We start from the raw sequence: 15086 nt of genomic DNA on the forward strand, positions 1-15086 counted from the left end.
ACGACAGCACCGAACCGGGAACCCGGGAGTAACCGGCGTGGCGGCCGCTTTGGGTCTCTGCAATCACAGCGGACAAACATCAACATCGGCTCCTACCACTCCTCTTCCATATGTTTGTATCGGGCCTTATTTTACCAAGAAGGTAAGATAATAATTTATTATTGACGAAGGAAACATTAACGTTTGAATTACATTAAATTATAGGACTTGCGCCTATCTTGCAGCACGGCCGTCTCCCCTCTGCGGACGCTCTTCCTAAAACTACCGTCCGCGCTATCTGCGGGTTTGCCCTACGGCAAACGAGCCGCCGTTCGAGGCGGGCGGCGACTCATTAAGCCGATGCAATTAACGCTCGAGCAGGAACGCCACTTTGGAGGAGGGGAAGGTGAGAGGGAGGGCGGCGGTGGCGGGACGCGGCGGCGCGGAGCGGTCGCTCCGCGCCGCCGCGTCCCGCCACCGCCGCCCTCCCCTCCGCGTGACCTTTCCCCTCGCGACGCTGCCGGCCAATGGGCGGCCTCGGCCCCGCCTGTTCCGCCGGCGTGTCCGCGTGCCAGCGGCCGCTCGCGCCTTCTTCCTCTCAGGCGGGGGCCGCGCAGCCCGGCTCCGCCAGCTGAGGTGAGGTGAGGTGAGCCCGCTCGCTCTTTCTTCCTCCTCCTCCTCCTCCTCCTCCTCCTCCTCCTCCGCCGGCCTCACGTCCCTCCGCCGGGCTGGGTGGTGGGGGGAGGGAGTGCGGTGAGGGAACCGCCGGGGCCGGACTCAGGGGTTGCCGAGGCCTCCGGTTGGCAGCGCGGGGCGGGGGTGGGTGTTTCTCCTCCTCGGCCTTTTCGAGGCGGAGGCCCCGGCTCGGCCGCCGAGCTCTACCGGGAGCGTCCCTCGGCGGGAGGAGACGGGGCGGAGGCTGCGCGGCGGGACCCTGGGCTGTGGCGGGGCCTTCATCGTGCCCTTCTCTGTGCTTTCAGATGCCCCCGAAAAAGGGAGGCGACGGCGTTAAATCGCACCCGATCATCGGAAGGTTTGGGACGTCCCTGAAGATCGGGATCGTCGGGCTGCCAAACGTTGGGTAGGTGCTCAGGGCAGCGCGGGGCTGGGGGCCGGCGGCGGGGCGGAGGAGAGGGCCCGGACCGCCCGGCAGGCTGGGGCTCCCAGCTCTCCTCGAGTTTGCTTCTGCTCCAGGTAGAGTGACCCGGCACAGTTTCTGGGTGAAGAGAGGCTCCCGTAGATGTATATAGATGTAGATGGTTCACCTGTACGAGCTGGGGGAAACGATCTAAGTCTTTCTGCTCAGTGACAGACTTGCATCTTTAGCTTGAACTACGTAGAGCTGGAGTGACGCAAAACACTTGGGTAGCGTGAGGCTGGTATGTGCAAGTCTGGACAAGATAATAGTGAGGGATTAAAAGAAGAAAAAAATGTCTTAGCAATTGCTATGGTTTATAAAGTACTATGTCTTTTGCATTTCCTTACATCCACTGTTGTGTATGTGTAATGCACTTTTTAATCCAAATACATATGCATACATGCACATGCATACAAGTTCCTTTTATGTTTTATTTTTTTGGAGAGGATGATGTGCCCAGGAAGGAGTTAATGATACCATATGTGTCATTAGCAGTGAAGAGGGCTTCCATTCTTGAAACTTCTTCAGAGTTTGTAATGAAAAAAGTTGTGTAAGTTACAGTTTGGGAGAGGTGGTGGAAGATGAATCGTTGTTCTCTTTCATGCTTCTCATCCATAGTTGTTATAGCTCCTCAAAGGAGCTGTACTTAAGGCACTTAAAAAGGATGATGAATTACCTGGAGAATATCTGTGTGAAACTATTGGTATTAATTTGTGTATCATATTTACTAAAAGAAGTTAGCAGCATTCTCAAACTTTAAATCTTTAAAAAATTAGAGGAAAATTCTTTGAGCATGTCTCGGAGCAATAAGTACTGCTTTCTTGTCTTTTGGTTATTTATTTTATTTTTCAGGGTGTAGGTAAGCTGCACACCAGAAAAGAAATAATTAGCAGTAACATTGTATAACATCTCAACTGGGAAAAATAGCATTTGCAGTTATGTTATGATGTAACTTTCAAAGAAAATTGTGACTGACTTTTGAGCATGCTGGCTGTATGCAGGGCAGCTTTCAATTTGTTTTTTTTTCCAGTGGCTGAGAAGTTATGTGAAACTAAACACCACCCTCTCTTCCCCAAAACCCAGAATATTTATTGTAGAAGATTCAGGAGTTGAATAAGAACTCTCTCTTAGCAACAACTTAAGTTTCAGGCATCCTTATCGGTTTCCTGCTTTGTGCTTGAGGAAAATGAGTAGTGACCAGTAGAGCTGTACTTTGCTTTTGACTTAAAATTTCTTTGCTAACTGACATGTGCAATATGGTCACTTAAAGGAGTTTTCAAGGGCAGGGAAGAGAGGTAAACGTCATTGGGTTTCAATGGGACACTCCGTATACATATTTGAAAGTTTCTTGTACTAGAATCAGGGCAGTGGTCACTGCTGTTGAAGTAAAGGGAAAGTTCAGTATTGCTTTTGTGTTGGAATAAGATGTGTTTCTATCCAGCCCTTTTAAATGCTTCTGATTTGAACTACTTTAAAAACATGTGTATTTTGTTTACAGGAAATCGACTTTTTTTAATGTGTTAACAAAGAGTCAAGCAGCAGCAGAAAATTTTCCTTTCTGTACTATTGATCCAAATGAGAGCCGAGTACCTGTGCCAGATGACAGATTTGACTTCCTATGCCAGTATCACAAACCTCCAAGGTAACTCAAATTCTTTACGTTTTTCTTTAGTTAAGCAGCCAAAATAGTATTACTGAACCCAAACTTTTCATAGAAGTTTAATGCAACTATAATGTCTTTAAGTTTTTACTGGCACCTGTTTTAGAATGTGAAATTATATATGTACCTAGATTATACACACCACCACCACCCCCCACCCTGGACCTGAGTATGACCTTTGTGGTATGAGAATGAGAAATCTAGATGCTACTAGTCGTTGCTCGGCACCGTTTGGTGCTTGGTATTCCTGTCTTTGAAGGTAGTGGCTCCCAGGTGACTTGGAGGATCTTCTGAAGAGATTTGGAAGATGAACAGTAGTGGACATAATGTGTCATGAAGTTGCTCATTTGTAAAATATCCACCCTGTATTTTGCATTGTTCAGAATACTGTGTATGCTGTAGGTAGCCGAACAAATATCAACGTACTTGTGTCCTCCGTCTTTTGACAGTAAGCTTTATGGGCAGCCTTTTTTCTCCCGATTCTTTCTCTCCTTTTTATAGGCTTTGCTACTTGTTACCTGGTATACTCAGGGATATTCCTACAATATGTCTCTTCTAATTGTTTCCTTATTCTAGGAGTGTATTAATTTTGTCACATCAATGGTTTTAGCTATTGGCTGTGTCTGTAATCTGCTTTATATGTTCGGTGTGGTAACTGGATTTTTGCTTGAACAGCAAAACTACAGTGCTTTCAGAAAACAGAAATGTAAATAGATGCAACTTGTTAATTTCAATTTGCAGTTACTTGCAGAGGTATCTTGAATAGAGTGAGCGTACATAAATCATAGGGCAAATTAGCATGCATGTCTGTGCTTTTGTTCAACACTCAGGCCTCAGTTGTAGAGCCAGATCACACCCACAATTAAAAAAGATTGATTAGTCACTGATCAAAAATCCATTTGTTAACTTAATTTTCAGGTCTGAACAAGTTGCTTCCATCTGTAATTCCTGTGCACTTTTTAAACACTGAAAAATGCATTAATAGGGAGGTGTTTAGGTGGATTGTTATAATGTGTTACCCTGTTTTTCCTGCTCAAGTGAATATTAAGCGTACTTGTTGCTGTATGGGTCAGAAACCAAAACTGCTGAATTTGAGACAAAACTTTCTGACTGTTGATTGTGCAGAGATAATGGTGTGACTTTTAAGTTTTGTTGACAAATTTGTTCTAAATTGTAGTGTTATTGCTGCTTTGGCCTCATCAGTAATCTCTATTTCTTGTCACTTAGCTATGACTGGCTACGTCTAAATTAATAGTTGAAGTGGCAGATTATTACCTCTCCCCTCATCCTGCCTTTGGCCATCTATCCTTACAAGGAGTGCTAAGACTGTAAATACCTGTACACGTGTTCTCAGATTCGCAAACTCTCTCTGTCTCTCTGGAAAAAAAAAATCACCCTAAATATTAAAGAAAATAATATATTTACTGAATCTGTGTTCAGGAAAGGTACTGAATTGGATAAGCAGCTGATTATAAATAGTAAATCAGCTTTCATTTGAATGGTCTTTTGACTTTTTAAGGAGAGTATTTGTTAAAATCAATGGATGTGGGGATTAGTGGGTAGTTTTAGCTCCTGAGTTCAACTTGTGCTGCTTATATGATTTTAATATTTCACTATAACAGTAATAAAGCAGTGATAATTCAGTAGCACAGGAGACTGAAGTAACTCTTCTTGGGCTGTTTTGTCTGTCTGAGACTCGGGAAAAGAAGGCTATGGTCGTGAAGATATACAAGTGAATTGTAATTTAAATTCCTTAATTTCTCTTGTGTAGTCTTGATTTTGTTCTTCATCTTTATGTAATACGTTCTGTGTTAATTTTCTACTTGTTCAGATTAGTAGATGTAGTCAATATGTGCATGCAGGATGTTTTATAAACAGTGAGTTCTCTTTAAATTAGACTCTTGTCTAGCCTCAAGGTTATTGTCTTTTAAAATCTAAAGCATTCAGGTTTTTATTTCCCATATGTTACACTTAGTCATCACATAACTGTGGTCATTGTTGGGAGGTGGGAAAGAAAAAAAGGGGACTTTGTCTTAACTAAAATAATGTATGACAGGCCAAAGTGATCTTGCCTTGATGCCTGCTGTGAGCAAGGGAAGAGCGGGACTGGGCTGGATTGGCAGTCGCTGTCTGTCACACTGACCTGTGATTGCTGCTGCTACAGAGAGACAGACTCTATTGCTGAGAATATTGCTAGTATGAGTTTGCAGCTGTTTTGCCATTGGTGGAAGAGTTAGGCTCTTCAGATACCATTTGTTGCTTGAAGATCCTATCTCCAAAAGAAGAAAGCATCAGGTTGGATGGGACTGGTGTGCAGTTACTTGCTAGCCCATATTGAAAGCTGACTGGTATTACTTAATTGGAAATGTAAATGTTTGTAAATGGTATCATGTAGGCAACAATTTAGACACTGTTAGGTAAAGGTAAATCTGTACTTAATAGATTAAGGTACACTGTCAGAACTTACAACCTATGCTTTTTTCTTTCTGCAACAGTGGATGATGTATATGACTGTTTACAATAAGTAAGTTCAGTGATATAGACTGTACACAGAAAGGTGGGCTCCAAGAGCTTTCAGTAAAAACTACTGTGTTGTTGCTAAATAAGTTAGATGAACAAATTTCCTTGAGCTTTAATGTTACCTATTGCTCGCTTTCTGGTGTGAATGAAATTGTGGATATTAAAAAAAAGAAGAGACCTTAATATATTAAAAACAATTCTGAATGCTTGTTACTTTAAGGTCTTAGCTTATATTCTGTTACTACCTTAATTTATGTATTTAAACTACTTACTTGTTTGTTCTAACTTTTATACAGTATTCAGTGAAAACTCATATTTGTTACATTGTGCCAACATATAGCTTTTTCAGAAAAGATAGACTCTTCGCTTTTTATTTTGTTGTCCTCCTACCACTGTTCCCTCTACATGGGTACTTTCAGGCAAGGTTTGACAGAGTAATGATTGAATTAGTTCTAATATAGTAATTGGAAAGAGAATATTTTCCTTGAACTGGTTCACTTCAGCAGGAACTAAAGCAGAAAGGTGTTGTCCTCCTCCCCTCGCCCCAATCTATGAATCTTAAGCAGGTAGTAGAGAATGAGATCTGCTAATTCTAAAATAGAAAAGAGATATTCTTCATCTCAGCAGGTAGCTCCTGCCTTGAAAATTGGGACTTGGAATCCAGAGACAGTTGATCTGTTAATTTTAACGGAACATTTTGTGTTTAGAAGTGGTAGGTTTCTTACAGAAGAAAAGAACTGTGCGTGTAGCACATCTAAAGAAAGTTTAGTAACTTAATAAAGCTATTCTTGTGCATTTTTTGTTCTAAATTTCATTAAGATGCTGCTTTGTCACCTTAAGCCTAAAAATATTTTTTAGTGGAAGTATGTCAAACTGATGTCATTTGGACAAGTGATTTGTGTCATAACTCACAAATATCTTAAGCCTCTGAGTATATATACCCACCAGGCTTAGCCTGTACAGTCCTGCCTACTAGCACAGCTGTAGTGTACTGTGCCGGAGCAGGAGATGTTTCTCAGTGGTGACATTTAATTGAAGCCTCAAAATTATTTTGAGTGAGGGGGTGGAGGAAACCGTTATTTACTCTTTTTTTTTTTTTTTTTAAATTTTGTGTCCCAAATAATCTCCTCACTGCAATTATTTGCATTCTTTCTTCTTAACTTTAAACTATACGATTAGCTGAAAGAAGTACTCGGGTAGAAGCGATGTAAGCCTAAGCTGTGTTTTAACTGTAAATGGTTAAACCTGAAGGACTGTATTGGCTGATAGTAATCAACCTGTGTGAAGACATTAATAAAAAAAGTGATTTTTAAAGTGTATGTTTCTGCTTCCTCCTCTGGTTAAAATCAATTGAGATGATAAGCAGAAATGTGTAAAATGTAAGTAGTTTGGTTCATCTGTTCTCAAGTTACCAGTATTCATTTAATTCCTCATTTGTTTGCACCTGTAAGTGGGTGTGTTGCCTTGCACATATGTATTCGCAAAACACAATGCTTTATTGCAACCACAAACATTTCTATTTAACTTAGACTGGTTTTAATTTATCTTGGATGTCCTTTTCAAACTTAAATTTTAAAGCAATCCTGGTTATCTCTCAAGAGGATAATATGTAAAGTGCAACTACCCCTCTTCAGCTCTAGCGGTGTCCAGTGTACTTCAGGATCTCTGTCCTTTTTGTCAGCTAATTGCTTTGGTTTGTTCGGTTGCATTGTAGACTGTTAAAATTCACGCGTTCAGATCTTTAGTGCTGAAGTGATGGTTACTGAACTAAATCTGCGTAACTTCCATTGTTGTCTAGGTCATGAAAGTCCTGCGTAATAATAAATAAAAGTTCTCTTGCACTTACTGTAGGATAGCATACTGAGATACTTGATAAAGTTTTTGAAGTCAAAATTATGTAATTGGCTGGTGGAAAGTACTGCCTAGAAACCAGATCAGCAGTGGGACTTTTTGAATGACATCATGTGGGACTTAATCTAGGCTTAAAAAAAGAATTTATGTAAATGAAAACCACCTGTAATTCCAGAGTGAAACATGAATAATTTAGCTGGATGTAACTCTGGCATATCAGCATCTGTAAGAGAATCCCATTTTTTACGGAAAACAACTGAAAATTGGCAGTATGTCCTGTTGTTAATGTGCTGCTTTCTTTGGTGTTACTGAGTTTGCCTGCTCTTCAGTTATTTCTGAGCCTGTGTAAATCAACTTGGCGGTGATGCTTGTTCTATTATTGCAGATGAATAATTTTCCAGCAGTGAATGAGAGACCGTAAGTAGGAGTGACTTGAGCCATCTCTTCTGCCTGGTGGGAGAAGGCAAAATTTAATTAGTGGTATTTTGTTGGTGTAATAACTTACTGAGTAGGTTGAGAATGCAGGTGTTTGATATACGCGGGACACTGACTATGTGTCAATCCACACTGAATCTTCGACCTTTTTATAATTCATGTAAGTAAAATTTAATTAGTAGATTTTTCACTTCTGGTTCATGTGCTATTAGGTTGAAGTCTTTTTTGTCAGTACCATGGATAAAATGCTATTTATCAAATTGTTCTTGCGTAGAAATGACCAAGGTTCATCTGCAGTACCTAGTTCTTCAGAAGCAGATTCCTTTAATTGCTCTGTGAGGTATTTTGCTTACATTGGTCAAAACTGCTTGCAAGATTGACTGCAGAAGCTGTAATAGGGAGTACAGTCTCCTGGAAGAGAGAGGGACTGCGAACTGTTCCTTTTCTGTTTGGAAATGAGCCAAAAATAGTGGTGAGGACAGTCTGAGAGTTGAGTGGCTTTCTAAGAATTTGTCACAATATACATGTTCTCCTTCTATGTTACTACTTCACGTCATTTGTGAACTCTTAACAGATGACTCCTACTTAAGTTGTATGAATTTTTGGGAAGGAAGAAGAGTTTCCCCTTTCTAACAGATTTCAAATAACAGCTTTTAAAGGTGGAAGAGCCTGTGCTGGAACCAGGAGATGAGTAGCACATTTGGCTTTACCAAAGAGAAAGGGGGAGCTGGACATTTTACCCTAATACTGAAGAAACTGGTCGTCTTGGTATGTGGGACCTAGGATCAGGTACAGTTTGAGTTGAGAGAAGTTTCTTGAACTATTCAAGAAATTAATAAAAAGCAAGTGTGTTATGGTAATTATCAACCAGGCTTCCTGGAAAATTGCTGCATTTGAACTTACTTGAAGCTGTCGTGTGGCTTTCCAGGGCCTCCTGGTGGATGCGAGATTTTAATAAACTGTAGTAAATGCTGCAGAGAAATCACTGAGGTATTGTTTTCATTGGAGAAGAGAGACTGTGGAAACCTAGAAGAATAAAAACCCAGGGAGAGAAACAGCGTTTTTGTCATGATGTTTCAGTCTAAGTCGAAGTTCCAGGTGTATACTGCCTGTGAGGTTTCTCAACTAAACAATTACTTGTGGAAACTCAAGAAAGAAATGTATGCCTCTTCCCCTCAAATTTTAGAAAAAAAAAAATATGTGCACAACAAATTGTGGATACCATATATGTGTGCATTTTAAAGGAAAAAAGGTAAGTGGTTGCATGGTACTACTGCACTGAACAAACAGGTCAGGTAAAGAAACACCTCTTGCCTCTCTAAATAACTGTTTTGGACAGAAGTTTGAAACAAAGTTGGTGACAAATAGGCCTCCTCCCCTGCAAAATGCATAACCATATGGATGTGTAAGTCTCTCATTCCTGAGTAAGTACCCTAACCACTGGACTACAAAACTACTTTCTTTGGCCCAGCGAGTCTTGTGCATTTTTGTGTTGGTTTTGGCTGGGATAGAGTTAGTTTTCTTCATAGTAGCTAGTATGGGGCTATATTTTGGATTTGTGCTGAAAACAGTGTTGATAATTCAGGGATGTTTTTGTTACTGCTGAGCAGTGCTTACACAGAGTCAAGGCCTTTTCTGCTTCTCACCCCACCCCACCAGCGAGGAGGCTGGGGGTGAACAAGAAGTTGGGAGGGGACACAGCTGGGACTGACCAGCTGGTCCCAACTGACCAAAGGGATATTCCAGACCATATGACATCATGCTCCATATATTATAAAGCTGGGGGAAGAAGGAGGAAGGGGGTGGGGGGCATTTGGAGTGATGGCATTTGTCTTCCCAAGTAACCGTTACATGTGATGGAGGCCTGCTTTCCTGGAGAAGGCTGAACACCTGCCTGCCGATGGGAAGGGGTGAATGAATTCCTTGCTTTGCTCTGTTTGCGTGTGTGGCATTTGCTTTACCTATTAAACTGTTTTTATCTCAACCCATGAGTTTTTCCTCACTTTTACCCTTCTGATTCTCTCCCCCATCCCACTGTGAGGGAGGTGAGTGAGCAGCTGTGTTGCCAGCTGGGGTTAAACCATGACATTTTTGTTGCACAGTAGCTCATACAGTGAAGGTAGTATGCTAACACAAAAACACTGTTGCTGTATTTCTAATGAGATAAAAAATCCTCGCTTAAGGATTATACCTACGCTTAAAATATAGAGATACTTCTGGATTTGGTAATCTGTTTCATATTAAAAATTCCTGTGACATGCTTTATGGTAGATTGGTGTTACACTGATTTGTACAAATGATCAGTTGATGCCACCTGTTCCTGATGATCATTGAGGCTCAGTGAAATTATGCTAATGCTGACTAACGAATCTTAAGAAATGGAAATTAATCTGTTTAGAGGAGGGGGGGAAAAAAAGAACAATCCAGTTAAGTCGTCTACATTTAAAAGAACTAAACCACACTTGAGAAACATGGTTCTTTTCCCCCATTCTTTGTAGTGTTTTCTGCTTGTTTAGTTTCATAATGTTTACTCTTTGTCCTTCAGACCATAGTCAAGTGTGATTAGTTTGTGCCTTTTTCTACTTTTCTCTGTATTTATTTTTCTACGATGAAATAGAGATTTAGGCTTAGGAAGGGGGCTGTGAAGCATGAGGATGGTTTTATTTTGCTTAGAGTGTAAGCTTTGTGGTACCGAAGGTGAAGGTGAAAAAACTTCCTGGATACTTGTCTTCAAAGGTCTCTTGCTCCTATTAGTCAACTGTGAAATAAATGTGCTGGGGTTTTCTTTCCATTGTCTAGCAAATGAGGTTGATTCTGGTGTTAGAGTGGTCCATCTGCATATGAAGGTACCTGTCTTGCTCTAATGTGGCATCTTTGTAGTGAAAGTGAGTTCTTCTGATGGCTGGCCGGGAAGTTAATCCTACCAGAATGGTGAGAGGGGAACATAGAAGGAGAACATTTCTAACACCGCTTTTGTTTTTCTTAAAACACAGTTTAAAATGACAATGGAGAAGTGCTTTAAAGAGTGGCATTTTTCTACCTTGCTGTTGACTTAGCTATGTGTCAAAAAGCAAGGAATGATAACAATTCTGACTGGGAAGTTGCTGCTGTTCCTTCTGAGGTATGTATTAGCTCTGTGGTTCTGTAAGGCAAAAGGAGTTATTAAATTAATGCATTAAAAGGGTTACTGGTTCCTGTCTTCAGAATGTGCATTACTGTTGGTAGTGTGTTAAGGATTTGCTGTTTTTGTTTGAGTTTGTTTACTGGTAGTTAAAAAAAGATAGTTTGCTAAGAAAACCATAGTGGGACAAAAAAAGTGATATTTTCAAAGTTTGTTTACTTCAGAATGTACTTATATTCATGTTCTTTCTACTGCATTCAACAGCATTAACTTGCAGTACACATCTGTTTTCCCAAGGATGGGCCCTTCTTTTCATGGGCCTAGTGAAGTTTAAAGCTGTAAGTCAACATACTGTGTATCTGAATTGAAGTAACTCATGCTGTGTTGTAAATATTTTCTTGCGTATTTTTTTTAAACTCACCCTTCTGGGTATTGTGTTCTATTGTTCTAAGCGCATCACAAAGGTATTAATGACATGAAACATGTCATTGAGTTCCTAATTTATTACACCTGACAGGTTTAGTGATACTTTGAACTTTACCTTGGTAAAGAAAAAGATTTTGTCCAGATCTTGTATTGTGAAATTAGCTTACTTGAAAGAAACCATTTTTCTTGGGAAATGTTAGAGGAAGATCAAAAACAAAAGCGGGATAAGATCTTTTGCTTTTAGGTCACCACACTTCCAGAAATATGTTGCATACTAAGACAGACTCTAATGGATCATCTCTTCCCATATTAAGGAGCTCATTTCAAGTGAGGCAGCGCATCGGCTAATATTAAACTGCGTGTTGTGTTATTTGCAGTCAAATGGAAGTGGGACAGCACTAAAAAAAATAATTGGAAACTTGTTTTGTTCTACTTAAGCCATTGCTCTGAGCAGAGACAATGATCCATAGATTTCCGTAACTACAGCTTTTTCTGTCTAGGCCATAGCTGCCATACCAGGCATCAGGATAAGAAGAGAAGGGTGTTTTTCTGATGCTAGTGGAGTTTCTGCTGTTACAGATTTGTCATGCTGTCAAATATTTCAATATTTGAAAAACCCAATAGATTTATCAGCAGGCTGTTACACTAATAAAAAATAAAGCTCAGTTTGGGCCATGGACAATAAAGACTTCAGAAGTGTAACACTGTTCAGAGAAGGTTTCTGTATAGGGTTGGCTAGGAGGTCACTGGCTAGGTCATCCCTAGCACGCATTCACACCTATGTGGCTGCTTCCGTCTGTGAGCAGTACTGCAATGGTAGGTCTCTGGAAAAGACATCTTAAGGTAGACCACAGGATTTATATCTTTGGATTTGAATCTCATGTTGAAGAACACTCACCATAAAGAAAGCTTTTCACTGCTTTACAGATTGGCACTGTATGCTTATGCAGACTTTGTAGCGTAAGTCACAACCTTCTCATTGTTTTTATTAAAGCTATGGATTTGGGTGTTTTCCATTATACTTACTGTCAGTAAAATAGTGAACAGTTGTATTAATCTTAGCATAGTGCTAATGAAATATAATTGTGGTAACTTTAAAGTGTTTGATGGAAATTAAGTAGTGTTCCAGTTACTTATTATGAAGCCATCAGGCTGGAGATCTTGATGATCATAGTGTGCGGGTTCTGGTCTTTTGCAAGTGAGGAATTGGCAGCCTTTCAGTGTGGTTCTGTCTCTGCCACTGTTTATGATGGTGTTGTCATTTGCACAGACCATATGAAGGTGCTTTTAGTCAACACCTTATCACAAAGTTTTAGTGTGGTTTTTTTCCCTGACTCAGCTGGATTTTGAAAAGTAATTTGGTTTAGAATATACCTGAAAAGATTATTGCCTATTAAGTTATTTGCTCATTTTAAAACAACTTGAGAATTTGCAGAGGATAAAAGGCTTGCTGTTTATAAATTGCTATATACATTTCCTATAGCTCTAAAAGCTTTTTTCCATTTTTTGTAAGCTAATTTGAACTTCATGACTATTCTGTTGATGCTATAGAAAATGGTTTGTAGACATGTCTGCTAACCTGTTGCTGTTAACTATGGTGGAAAACATCATAGCTGTTTACATTATAATGCCAGCTTCATCTTAACTTGTTTTCTGCTTTCTTTCAAATTGTTTGCATAATCCTGATCACTGCTAGTTTTAATCACCACTGTATTAAAAAAAAAAAAAAGCCTTTGTCTTCTGAGAAAATTGCTTAACTTACTGAACTAAATGGTAACCTTAGAGGTGTGCGATAGCAGAGTGCAATGGCTGTTTATGTGTCTTATACCTTTGGTACTATGAAAACTGCTCATTACAGATGACTGACTTCATGCCTCAGTGTTCCAGGCCTGGTTGATTATTCGTATAGTTGTCAGTATGATTCCACACTTCAAACTAGTTTACTTCATTTTACATGAATAATGACAGAGAAATTAAAGAAACGTTGATGTTTTACATGGGAGGGGGGGATCTTTTATACATTGCGCGTTGAATAAGGAATAAAGCTACTCTCACGTATGACTTCTTCTAGAATAAAGAAACATTGTTTTTTCGTGTTCTGAATTTATTTCTGTGCCACAAGTTTTGGCTAATATGCCTCAGTAATGAAACTTTTAACTTTTATATTTCAGCAAAATTCCAGCCTTTCTGAATGTGGTGGATATTGCAGGCCTTGTGAAAGGAGCACATACTGGCCAAGGCTTAGGAAATTCCTTCTTGTCTCATATTAACGCCTGTGATGGGATCTTTCATCTGATGCGTATGTAAACTTATTTATATGTTCTCTCTATAACTTAAGGACAGCATTGTTGTACTCTAAGAACTGTGGAACAAATATCTATTAAAATTTTAACTTTTACCATTCAATTCAAAGTCATCAGGTTTTGGGTTTTTCCAACCAAGAAAATCCCCATCCTCTGCTATGTAACAGGTATGTCTCTTTTCATCGGCATTGTGCTGAAGACTTAAAAAGGAGCTGGGTTTTGGAAGTCTGCAGTAATGGTTTGTTGTTTTCTTTTGCCAGTAGTGCATGGCACATTGTTTAGTTTTATAAAGGAGGAAGAATGGAATGTGATAATAAAAGGCTGAAATGGAAGCAGAAAATGAAAATATGGAGTTAGTAGCAGACTCTGGGATTGTGTTCCTCATGGGACAAGCCTCACTTCTTTCCTTTTCCTGATTTCTGTGTGACTTATATTGAGTCTTGAACACAATGCCCACCCCCCATCTCTGTGAATTCTGAACGTTTCTCAGTTAGACAAAGGGCTTTGATTCTTTCATCACCTATTGCCACAATACAGAACTGGCCTTCAGGGTCATATTAACAGCACTTACAAACGTGACGCTTAAAAGCTTGCTGAAAGCGTGTGTTGGTTTGCAGTACACTTTGAGTGTTGAAAAATGCTTCTGGTCTGAAAAGATTGAGCTTAATAATGTTTGTGCAGATTTGCAGAAACTGGACACCTTTGTTGCTGTCTTTTGGCCACTGTTATACAGTGAGTGATGAAACATTAGAACAAGATAAACAAGAAAAAATAGAAATACTTTTTATTTGGTGATTGGAGCAAAAATTTTTTTGTGGGCAGGGTGTTTCTAAAACAAAACCCAAAGACATGGAATATTACTGTCTTATAGTACTGATTTAGATGCTAGAACCCTTGTTCCCATGAGCTTGTTTTTTTGAAGCATATATATACAGAGCAGTGAACTGATGTGCCTCTACAGTCTGCATGTTTGGTGAATAGGTAGGTATGCTACCTCAGTCAAATGGAATTTATTATGCATCAAGAATACCTGAACACTGATTTGGTGCAGAGTGCTGGTACTGTGTTTTCAATCAAGTGAGAAAAACTTTGTGGGGAAAGGTATTATGTTCTTAGGCTTATACCATTGAAAGACAGGACATGCTTTTGGTAACATTGGCCTTTTTTTAAGATTATCTAGTACCTGGAAGCCTTCTATAACTGTGCATGTGTGGAGCATTACTTCTCTTTTGAAAACGTGGCCTTATTTATATTTTATATCTAGTGCTACTATTTTCTGTTGAAGTCGTTTGACGCATGCTTTCAGTAGAATAGAAAACTATGGACTATTGATTGTAGCTAAGCAGTTAATAGTATTTAAAACTAAGACATTTTGAAAAGGCAAGGCCAGATCCTTACTGGGTAGAGTGAAGTAAGTCTTTTGAACTTAATTTTAGGAACTAGTTTGATATGTGAAGGCTGTACTAACACATTTTAAGTATTTGTAACTACCCAAGAACCATTGCTACAGTATCCCTAGAAAAAAGGTGAGGATCAGTTTCCCCAAATCCATTGCTATTGTGGGATTGTAATTACTGTTTTGCCTGGTGTCAATTGAGAACAAGTGCTAAATTCTTTATACTTGCTCTGTTTTGTTACTTGTATCATAAATGC

General features: G+C 39.7%; 1 protein-coding gene across 3 annotated transcripts in view; it reads left to right on the plus strand.

Moving 5' to 3' along the window:
• The first annotated feature begins 488 nt into the window (after window positions 1-488).
• OLA1 (Obg like ATPase 1) overlaps window positions 489-15086 on the plus strand; it is a 103631-nt gene continuing 89033 nt past the window's right edge. The window contains exons 1-4 of one of the 3 annotated variants that reach the window (XM_075028424.1): window positions 489-625; window positions 960-1060; window positions 2616-2759; window positions 13302-13429. In XM_075028424.1, coding sequence (XP_074884525.1) covers window positions 960-1060; window positions 2616-2759; window positions 13302-13429 — 373 coding nt within the window. In that variant the 5' untranslated portion in view covers window positions 489-625. The remainder of the gene's footprint in view (window positions 626-959; window positions 1061-2615; window positions 2760-13301; window positions 13430-15086) is intronic. The other 2 variants (XM_075028425.1, XM_075028426.1) reach the window with 2 other exon arrangements.

Source organism: Buteo buteo, chromosome 5 (genome assembly GCF_964188355.1).
Source record: "Buteo buteo chromosome 5, bButBut1.hap1.1, whole genome shotgun sequence".
NCBI lineage: Eukaryota > Metazoa > Chordata > Aves > Accipitriformes > Accipitridae > Buteo > Buteo buteo.